The sequence below is a fragment of the Chrysochloris asiatica genome, unplaced genomic scaffold (assembly GCF_000296735.1).
Source record: "Chrysochloris asiatica unplaced genomic scaffold, ChrAsi1.0 scaffold00125, whole genome shotgun sequence".
NCBI lineage: Eukaryota > Metazoa > Chordata > Mammalia > Afrosoricida > Chrysochloridae > Chrysochloris > Chrysochloris asiatica.
The window spans coordinates 5894906-5906362 of record NW_006408643.1 but is presented as its reverse complement, the minus strand read 5'-3'; the positions used below and the strand labels follow the sequence as shown (position 1 = coordinate 5906362).

Genomic DNA, 11457 nt, shown 5'->3' with positions numbered 1-11457 from the left:
TAAATGTTGTTTATTTCAAATAGCCTAATCAAATACGTCGTTTGATTTCTTGACTGCTATTAAAGTGGTCCCATATTGGCTGTTGATCCGAGCAAAATGAAGTCTTTGACAACCTCACTCTTTCCTTCATTTATATGAATGTTATTTATTGGTCCAGTGGTGAGAATTTTTGTTTTCTTTACATTGAGGTGCAATCCATACTGAAGGCTGTAGTCTTTGATCTTCTTCAGTAAGTATTTTAAGTTCTCTTCACTTTCAGCAAGCAAGATTGTATCATCTGCATATCACAGGTTGTTAATGAGTCTTCCTCAAATCCTAGTGCCATGTTTTTCTCCTTGTAATCAGTTTATGTGCTCAGCATGCAGATTGAGTAAGTATGGTGAAGGAATACAACGCTGGTGCACACCTTTCCTAATTTTAAACCATTCGGTGTTTCCTTATTCTATTCAAACAAGTGCCTCTTACTTGGTCTGAAATTCTCCTAAATATTACCAAACCTATTAAGGCAATGAGTTACTGGACCTAGGGGCTCAGGACTCTAGTTTCAGGGGATGTCATGGTCCATTGGCACACCATAGTCCACAAAGACAATGTTCTTCATCCTACTTTGTTGAGTAGCGTCTGGGATCTTGAAAGCTCATGAGCGGCTGTCTAAGGTGCAGTTATTTGGTCTCTCCATGTATGGAAGAAAGGAGAGTGACGAGAATTGAAGAGACTGGGAATCAGTTAGTCCAGTAGACTCAAGGAACACGAGAACATCTGTCTCCATGACTCAGAGACCAGAAGAACTAGATGGTGCCCAGCTTCCTCTACCAACTGCTCTGAAAGGGATCACATTAGAATGTCCCTGATAGAGTGGGAGAAAATGTGGAGCAAAACTCAAAATTATCTTTAAAAAAGAAAAAGGAGACTGGTTTACGGGTCAGAAAGAGACTGGGGGGACCTGAGTCTATGGCCCTCTACCACCTTCCAGGCCTGGAAAGGAATTCACTCTCATGACCCAATCTTCAGCCAAGCAACATAGAGACTTACTGAGGGCAGGGGGAGGGGACGACAACACTAGTAATGTATGCTCACCATGGAATGGCCAATCATTCAAAAACAAAAGGGCAACATTTTCCTAACGAAGAAGTTGAGAAGGGATGGAAAGGTGGTGGAATGCAAATAAAAAATATTTTAAAAAAAAAGAGAGCGAGAGAGAAAAAAATTACCCTCCAAGGACTGCAGGAAGCTGCTTTAGTGGAAATCATGTGTCCCACCTAGGATCAACTGACACCCAATAGCTGAATGATGCTGAGGACAGAGGCTCCACCCCCTTGGCTCAGTTTGGGCATTTTAAAAGAATCTCTCAGTTCCAGAGCTTCCCCATAGGTCATCTGAGACTTCGGTGGTCTGTCAATCATAGCTCAAACCCTTCCTCTCAGGGATGACTTGTCTCCATGCTTTACAGCTACTGTTCCCAGAAATGTTTGTTGTTAGGTACAATCGAGTTGGTTCAGATTCAAGTAAAACAGTAAGAAACACTGTCTCATCTGGGCCATCCTCACAATTGTTATATTTCAACCCATTGGTGCAGCCACTGTGTCCAGCCATCTTCCTGTTATTTGCTGACCATCCACTTTACTAAGTATGATGTCCTTTTTCAGGGACTGGTCCCTCCTGATAACAGGCCCAAAGTATGTGAGAGGAAGTCTCTCCATCCTCATCTCCAAGGAGAACTCTGAGATAGATTTGTTCATACTTCTGGTAATCCATGATGCTTTCAATATTCTTCGCTAATCCCATAATTCAAAGGCATCAATTCCTCTTCAGTCTTTTTTATTTATTGTCCAGTTCTCTTATGAATATAAGGCAACTGAAAATACCATCCATCACTTGGGTCAGGTGCAGCTTAGCTCTCAAAGTAACATTTCTGCTTTTTAAAGAGTTCTTTGGCAGCAGATTTGCGTGGTTTCCTGCATCACAGTGACACACAAGCCACCACAGACTGACAGATGACTGGTGTTCCCTTTATTGGGTTTTCGAGACTAAACATCTTTAAGGGAACAGAAAGCCTCATCTTTCTTTCTCGGTGCAGCTGGTGGTGAGTTTGAATGACCAAGCTTGTGGTTAGCAGCCTAAGCTAACTCGCAGTGCCACTACGGCTCCTTTTAATCATATGAGGGGCTTCATTCAAATAGTTTGTGGGAAATTTTCATTATCTTTTCATTCCATTTTTCCACAATTTTTTTTTTTGTAGAACTTCCTCCTCGTAAAGGCTATTGGGAGAATTCAGAAGCCAGGACTTGGAAAGCGTTCAGAAAACACTTAGTAACTGAGGCTGGGAGGAGGGTGGGAGAAGATCGTCCCCTAAACCCCATCCTTCCGCTCCTTCCTCAACTCCTTGAATCGTCTCTCAGCTGTGCTGTGTGAACAGCAATCCTCCAAATTTGAAAACTTTGGGATCAAAAGCTGCGGGCAGAAGTATATTTTGGCATGAGATGGAAGGGAGGGAGGGATGTCCACCACGTTCATGTTCAGTTTTTTCTAGACAGCCTTCTCAGATCAGGGTTTTGAGAGTCAACTATACCCCAGGAGGGAGGTTGTTTCTTCTTTAGGGGGGTTTCTTGAAGGTTAAGACTTCGCTAGCTCAGAGTCTTAACCAAACCAAAACCATTCTTGAATGGATTCGAACTCCTAGCCACCCTATAGGACAGAACAGAATGCCCCCTTAGGGGGCAGTGTTCAAGGCTGGTGTGGCACTGTGGGTTAATGCGCTGGATTGTGTTGTCAGTTTGAATTGCAAGGTCAGTGGTTCAAGCTCACCAGCCGCTCCTCAGAAACCCTACACAGGGTCACTATGAGTCAGAACCAACTCCACCACACTTAACAACAACAATAACTATCTTGAAGGGAGCAAACGGCCACATTTTCCTCCCATGGAGGGCTGGTGGGTTCCAACCATTGACTTTCGGGGTTAGCAGCTGAGCTTATAAGCCTAGTACCTTAGAGCTCCTTACCCTGAGACTTAGGAATTGAATTTTCTCTAGAACTTTCCCCTCACACCCTTTCTGGGGTTTCGAGGAACAGAGAGATGAGAGGGGGTCTCAGCAAAGAAAAGTGAGGCTTGGAGTGAAGAGGGAGGAAACTCAGAATAGGGGGACTGAGAAAGGAGAGTGGCTTTGGAGAGGGGGGAATCAGGGAGGAGTTGGGGTCCCGAGGTCTGTTTGCTGCTCACTCCAATAGTGGCCCCACTAGGGAGGTATAGGGGGTGCAGGTTTTCAGAAGGATGACACCAGAATGATTGTCTATAAAATTGTTTTAGCAGAAATTTATTATTTTTTATAAAAAGATCCCTGAAGTTAGTTATAACAACAAAAGTGTTTTTTCGTAAGCCCAGCTTACATGTCTCAGTATACCTACAAGGCTAAATCCTATGCTTCCTGACTTTCTGAACCCTCCAACATATCCCTGTCAGAACTCTCTTTGTTACCCAATTACACAGTTTCATCCGCACACGCTCCTGTTTCTGTTGCTGATGGTGATGGATTTTCTGGTGTTTTAGTTACAATAGTGTGGCAATTAGTATTTGTGAACTACATCAATAACTTTTTTTTTTGGAGAACCAAGTCATAATTAAAGGAAAAGAAGGAGAAAAACAAAAGAAAAGGCCTCTGCTCACTTGCTACTAATGTAAGTAACATTGTTGCAATTCAGTGTAGAGAGATTTGACAAAAACAATTTTGTTGTTAGTATTCACATCATCTAAGAAATAGTACATTGAAGCAATTTACAATTACACTGATCACATTCTATCCTATGGCTAAAACTGATAATACACATTATTGAGGGTTCTGTACATTTTGGTTGTAGTTGAGGTCCCTGAGGGGATAAAGCCATGAGTCACCACCTCCGGTGACACCCACCCCAGGGATGTCACTGTATCCTCAGCACCCCCTGCCCACTCCTGCCACATCAGGGAGAACTGAGAGGTTAATGGGAGGCACACAGGTAGAGTCACTCTATCTGGGTGTCCTTTGGAGTAACCCCAATGTCCACCCACCAATTCTACTGCAGCATGGGTCCCCTGGCGAGCTGGGGCTGGAGTGAGAGTGACCTGGGCCGGGCACTGAGGCGAGGCTGCAGCCGCCGGAGCACCGCCCGGCGGAAGAGGATGTATACCCAGGGGTCCAAGATCTGGTTCCAGGTGGCCACACGCAGGTAGATGAGGAGTTGCTTCTCAGTGGCTCGGGGCAGCTGTCCAGTGGGGCTAATGGTGGGTGGGGTCCGCAACACTGTCTGAGCAATGAAGACCTGCCGAGAGATTGTGGTTAGCCAGGGGTCAGCCTGCCCCTTTCCTGGCCAAGTCAGGTTGTCCCCAGAGTGAGTGTTACTGCCTTTCTGTGCGGCATCAGGAGAATTGTCTGATCTCTCTGACTTTCAGCTGACATGTGCCTAAAAGAGGAGATTCCTTGGAAATCTCCAACCAAATATACGCCTTGAAAGACAAGCCACATACAATAGTGAATAATTGCTATCAGGACTGACTGTGAGGGTCGGAAATGCAAAGGTAGATGCTTTGTAACAAAAGGAGGGGAGTGATTGATTTTGCAGTCCAGGATGGAGGTCCCTGGGGCCATCAAGTGAGAAGAGTGGAGTGTGGGACCCTACCCAGAGAATCAGTGACACCAGATATGGAGGCAGAGATGATGACTTGGACAGATAGAGCGGCTGGGGACACTGAACTCAGGGAGGGAGAGGGGCTGTGTGCTGACAGCCAGGGGGGCCGGCCTGTGGGGTGTACCCTTTGGTTGTTTGATGTTGCATGGAGGGGATTGTAATCATTGCAATGAAACGAAATACGATGGGTTGATTTTAAACTTGTTTTTTTCCCTTTTAACCCCCCTTATTTCCCATTAAAACTTTAAAAACGAAACAAGCCACAGACTAGCTAACTGCTAAAGAATGTCTGTCTTGAGCAGTGTGCTCTTTTAAGAGCTCTTAATGGGGTCAAATTGACAACGGTAACTCTTAGTTCATGTTAACTGGGGAGGACCAAGTCAAAGAAGGAGGTGATTGAGAATGATTGTCCAACTAAAGGAACGTCATCAATGTCCCTGAATTGTACATGAACAAATTGTTGAACTGGTGCATGATCTGATGTGCATATTCTCAACAGCAACAAAAATAAAATAGATTAAAAAAAGAACACACTCCTCTTGCTCTTCTCTTGAAATGACTAAACATGATGATATCACTGTTCAAAACAAACAAAAAAACAACCTAAATTCCAAACTTGATTTCACGGTGAGCCCTAGTGTTACGGAACTGCGCTCCCTAGGGTTCTCAAGGGTCTTTACAGAAGCAGATTGCCAGGTCTTTCTTCCGAGGTGCAGCTGGATGGATTCAAATCACCAAGTTTTCAGTGAGTAGCTGAGCACACACTGTGTCATCCACAGACCTTAAGAATGATCAATGCTGTCACTATTATACCTGGTAGGTTCGTTTATTTTCTTTAAAAACATTTGTGTGTGTTTTTTCTTCACGTACTGGGGTGATGTTGGAGACACATGGGTGGCCAAGAAAGAAGCAGCTGTCATCACAGACCCACAAGTCAGTCAGGGAGATGGACATGTGACCAGGTTGTCACAGTCCAGGTGAGTGGAGCTGCGAAGGAAGCAACTGGAGTCAACCAGCCGAGTTTGGAGGGAGAGTCAGTGACTTTTCTTCTGAGAGTCACAGGGAGCCACATTGTTGTTAGGTACCACTGAGTCAGTTCAGACTCATAAGGGCCCCATGGACAAAAGAACAATACATTGCCCAGTCCTGCGCCACCCCCCAGATCGTTGCTCTGTTTGAGCCCACTGTTGTAGCCACTGTACCAACCCGTCTCATTGGGGGTCTTCCCCTTTTTCTGTTTACCCTCTACTTTACCAAGCATAATGTCTTTCTCCAGGGGCTCCCGGACGACACGACCAAATATGTGAGATGAAATCTTGCCATCTTTGCTTCTAAGGAGCAGAAATTCTGGCTGTACTTCCAAGACACGTTTATTTGTTCTTCTGGTAGCCCATGGTACTGTTAATATTCTCCTCCAACACCATAATTCAAATGCATCAATTCTTCTACTGTCTTCCTTATTCACTGTCCAGCTTTCACATGCATATGAGGTGATTGAAAATATCATGGCTTGGGTGGGGCACATCTGAGCCTTCCATGTGACAACTTTGCTCTTTAAAGAGGTCTTGTGCAGATTTGTCCAGTGCAATAATACATAACTTGATTTGACTGTTACTTTCATGGGTGTTGATCATGGATCAAATTAAAATGAAATCCTTGACAACTTCATTCTTTTCTCAGATTATCAAGAATGTTGTTCATTGATCCAGTAGAGTTATGGGAGAATCAGGTTGGTTTACCACCTGTTTTTTGTTTCGTATTTTCTTGCTAAGAATGTTCTTACATTTTTTAAAAGAGTTGGAGAGAACTGCAAATCAGCATAATTATTTTGTGACCCATGAAAATGACACGAATTCAACTTTCAGGGTGCGGAGACAAAGTTTCTCTTGCTGAAGGATAAGCACCGGACGGCTAACCTCGGGGTCGGCGGTTTAAACCCACCTGCTGCTCCCCGGAAACCCTACACAGGGTGGCTATGAGCCAGAATTAACGGCACTCAACACATCATAAAGTTTGGTTGGCACATGGCATTACTTCCTGGGAATCTCTGGAGATCGGCCGGCCAGCAAAGCCAAACGCATTTACTCTCTGCCCTTTATGGATAAGGACTGGTGACCTGTGTCCAGAGCAGGGCGGGGGTTCCATCTGATCTGGGGGTTGCAGGAAACTAAAGCCAGAGCATGGGAAAGGAGAAAGGGGCCCTGATGGCAAGGATGCGCATGCGCGAGTCTGCAGGGCAGCGGGATCAGGGATGAGTGAGCCTGGAGCATCCCTGCTTGTATACGGGGCGGTTGGTTATAGGATGGAGCTTCTGGCTGGGAAATGGGCTGCCGTCCTGTCCCTGGAAGTCCTTCCCAGACCCGGGCTCAGTCAGCCCACTGTCTGATTGATTCTTACTGTATAGGACAGAGTCAGATGGTTCCCTTAGGCTCTCTGAAACTGTAAATCTTTACGAGGACAGAATCATCGTTCTCCTGCGGGGCGGCTGGTGGATTTGAACTGCTGACTTTTTGGTTAGCAGCCTTGCACTTAACCCATTGCGCCACCAGAGATCCTATAGTGTCCGTGGTGTTTCCATATTCGTGTACTATTGTTATTTATTAAGTACGTGCCCTGGGCCAATCCAATCCATCCACTTACCCGCTATTTGTCTTCACCTGGTCCATCCTCAACACCGCTCACCCTCCCACTGTCCCTTACCCCCTATCGCCAAGGCAGTTCCCCTGATAGCTGCCAGAGGGCGTCGGTGAGCACCTCAGTCAGGCCAGTCCCTCCTCTGCCTGCAGCCCTCCAGGGCTCTTATGACCCTCAGGTCCACAGGGCTCTACCCACCCTGTCCCATTCCCTCTGTGCTCTCCTCTCCTCCCCTTTTCCTCTTGCTTACTATGCCCCAACCACAAGGAGCAGCTGGTAGGTTTAAACCACAGACCTGCAGGTTAGCAGTCCAGTGCTTATCCTAAAGCAAGGACTCGCCCTGCCTCAGGATCTTTGCACAGGCTGTTTCTTCTGCCTGCAATGCTCAAATTACCCACTGCTGGATAAGGCTACCACAGAGTCCCCCGGTGAACTCCTACACAGCTTTCAATGCCCCAGCTCAAAAACCCCCTCCTTAATGACCAGAACTACTACTATTATTACTCACCAGCAGTGGCATCCAGCAGACACTGCCCACCACCATGATGCCCATGAGCTGAACCATCATCTCGACCTCACAGTCCCGGGGACGCTGCTGGGCTGCCTCCCGCCCATGGTAGACATGGCACAGCGTGGCCACGCTGATGGTGTTGAGCAGAAATGACAGGCCGACAGAGAGGCTGCCGAGGAGCGCAAACAGCAGGCCAAAGGCCACGTCACCTGGCTCCCCACCCAGCGTGAGGAAGCACCAGGAGCCGGGGAACTGCACGGTGTAGCGACCCATGCCCAGCATTGGTAGCATGCCCAGGGCCAGCGCGGTGGCCCACACCAGCCCCACCGTGGCCCAGGCCCGGCGCTGTGAGGCTAGGGCCGGGCGTGAGAAGGGCCGCGTGATGCCCAGGTAACGCTCCGAGGCCATGGTGGCCCCCAGCAGCAGCGGGCACAGGCCGAAGAAGACCATGATAACACCCATGAAGTCGCAGAGGCGGCAGTTAGGGTCCACGACATGCCAGTTGAAGAGGGCGGCATGCTGGGATACCACAATGGCACCAGTGACCAGCAGCCCCAGGAAGTCGGTGAGCACCAAGCCACAGAGGAAGGTGAGGAAAGAGGAACGTGTGTGGGAGCTGCCTTGCCGAGCGCCAGCCAGCACGGTCAGGGCCAGCAGGTTGGAGGTCAGGCCCACCAGGCAGAAGGAGGCAGCAAACCAGGGTGAAGCGATCAGACGCCGCTCCTCCAGTGTGATGTTCATTGGACGGAAGCAGGGCCCCAGGGAGCTGTTGTTCGGCCACATGGTGCCAGAGCCGAGCAGAGAAAGTCACCACCAGCCCATCAGGAAGGAAGGACGAGCTGAAACTGCCTCAGGCACACCTGGGAGACAGAGAGAGGATTTACTGGGAATGTGATGAACTCCTACACATCCTTCAGTGCCCCTGCTCAAAATCCCCTCTTATAAGAAACCTTTCCTGGTTTGCATCAGTTTCCACTTGGGCTGTATTAGTACTACCAGTACTATGATTACTATGACTACTTCTTTTACTACTGAAGATCCCTGGTAGCATAGTGGATTACGCTTTGGGTTACTAACCGCAAGGTCAGCAGTTTGAATCCACCAAGTACTTCACTGGAAAGAGCTGAGGCTTTCTGCTCCCGTAAAGATTTACAGCCTCGGAAACCGTTAACGGACTCGCTATGAGTCCGAATCGACTCCATGGCACACCACCACCACATCTACTACTACTGTTGTTAAGACTCATAGCCTTGTCCAGACTCACAGCGACCCTGTATAGAGTTTCTCATGAGCAACTACCGCTACTGATGTCTCCAGTCTGTCTTGCTCCACAATCAGTTCCCTTCAGCTACTAGGACCAGGCTGATTGCCTCTAGGACCCCTAGAGGCCCCCTGAGGAGCCCTGGGTTTGAACTCCGGTCCTAGTGCTCATGGTATGGCCCCAGCCAAGTAATTTCGTCTCCTTGGGCTTCAGTTTTCCCATCTGTCAACCACCTAAATCCTTAGCAGAAGGCAGCATCTTCAGTCATTGTCAAATACGGCATGTCTGGTTCTAGGAGGTCAGCTGGCTGTCAACCAAAGGTAACGGGCTCCGGGGCAGCCACAAGGGGCAGGATTTTCCGAGAACGTCTTGGGAGGGGCATTGGTGCCTTAGGGAGACCCCAGGGAATGTTCACATCCTTCCTCAAACACGTTGGGATTGTGCGGGTTCCTTTTCCCCATTTGCGCGGACTGTAATTTGTAATGAGACAGAAACCCGAAAGCTCAGTTTTATTTTGGAACAAAAAACAAACAAACAAAATCCTTAATTCATTGGAGTGCTGGGCTCCCCAGGGATGGTTTATAAATGGCAGAGGGAGGGGACTTGTCCCCAGTGTGAGGTTGGAGGAGACATTTGACCCAGTCTGTGACTGTCAGTATGAATCAACTGCAACACGGAATCAAGGCCAGATGTGATGAAATGGGTTAAAAATGAAGCAAGATCATTCAATAAACAGCTCCAATGCCCGAGCAGCTCCAATGCCCAAAAAGGACACACCATGGAGGACCTAGTCCAAAGAGAGGCAGTGATCTGCGTTAGGTCACCCAGGGAGTCGGGGCTGCAGCCCAGCTGTCCTGCCTTTTGACCTGGGCACAAACCACAAGTCATCTTTGGGTCAGCAGAAGGGAACACGGTGAAGGTTAAAGTGGGAAGCAGGACTGGATGGGGCATTGAAGGCTATGTAGGAGTTTGCCAGAACCAAGCAGTAAAAGCTGATGGGCCTACTTTGATCTCCAGATTGCAAAGGGGGAAACCGAGGCACAGAGCAGTTAAAGAACGTGTCCAAGACCACCAAAGTCCAGCAGAAATTGATGTGAGGTTGGCTCTCAGGCTGAGCTAGCTTTAAATATGCATTTGTTGGTGCTGCCCTTGGGCCAATTCTGACACTCAACGACACACCTGTTACAGAGTAGAAATGTGTCATAGGATTCCTTTTGACTGTGGTCTTCAAAGAAACCAGCCACCACTGTGTCTGAGTAGAACTGCTCTCCATTGGGTTTTAGGGGCTGATTTCTTGCTAGTAAACTGCCAGGTCTTTCTTCCTTGGTGCCTTGGTGAGTTTGAACCACCTATCTTTAGGTGAGCTTGTTGTTGTTGTTAGGGGCCATCGAGTTGGTAACGACTCATAGCGAACCTATGTACAACAGAACGAAACAACGTCCGATCCTGGGTCAACCTCACTACTGTTGCCACACTTGAGTCCATCGATGCTGCCACCTGGCCAATCCATCTCATTGGGGGGTCTTTTCTCTGACCCTCCATCTTGCCAAACATGATATCCTTCTCCAGCGACTGGTCCCTCCTGACAATATGTCCGAGGTATGAGAGTCGAAGTTTGACCATCCTGGCCTCCTAGGAGCTCTCTGGCTGTACTTCTTCCAACACAGATCTGGTTGTTCTTTTGGCAGCCCATGGCACTTTCAATATTCTCCTCCAACACCATAACTCAAAGGCATCAATTCTTCTACGGTCTTCCTTATTCACTGTCCAGCTTTCGCATGCATATGAGGTTATTGAAAATACCATGGCCTGGGTCAGGTGCACCTTAGTCCTCAAGCTGACATCTTTGCTCTTCAACACTTTCAAAAGGTCTTGTGCAGCAGATTTGCCTAATGTAATGCATCGTCTGATTTCTTGACTGCTGCTTCCATGAGTGTTGATAGTTGATCCAAGAAGAATGAAGTCCTTGACAACTTCAATCTTTTCTCTGTTGATAAGAATATTGTTTATTGGTCCAGTGGTGAGGATTTTTGTTTTCTTTACATTGAGATGCAATCCATACCGAAGGCTGTGCTCTTTGAGCTTCATCAGTAAATGTTTCAAGTCCTCTTCACTTTCAGCAAGCAAGGTTGTATCATCTTCATATTGCAGGTTGTTAATAAGTCTTCCTCCAATCCTGATGCCATGTTTTTCTTCATAGAACCCAGCTTCTTGGATTATTTGCTCAGCATATAGGTTAAATAAGTATGGTGAAAGAATACAACCTTGTTGCACACCTTTCTTAATTTTAAACCATTCACTGTTCCCATGTTTTGTTCGAACAACTGCCTCTTGATCCATGTGCAGCCTTCCTCATGAACACAATTAAGTATTCAGTAATACTCATACTTCT

At 47.3% G+C, this 11457-nt stretch overlaps 1 protein-coding gene across 1 annotated transcript; it reads right to left on the bottom strand.

Annotated features, from left to right (window-relative positions):
* Positions 1-4047: 4047 nt before the first annotated feature.
* On the bottom strand, positions 4048-8587 carry TBXA2R (thromboxane A2 receptor). The gene is made up of 2 exons (XM_006869044.1): positions 7802-8587; positions 4048-4293 (listed from the first exon to the last, which is right to left on the bottom strand). Exons 1-2 carry the CDS (start codon positions 8585-8587, stop codon positions 4048-4050), a joined length of 1032 nt encoding a protein of 343 aa, XP_006869106.1.
* Between the last annotated feature and the right edge of the window lie 2870 nt (positions 8588-11457).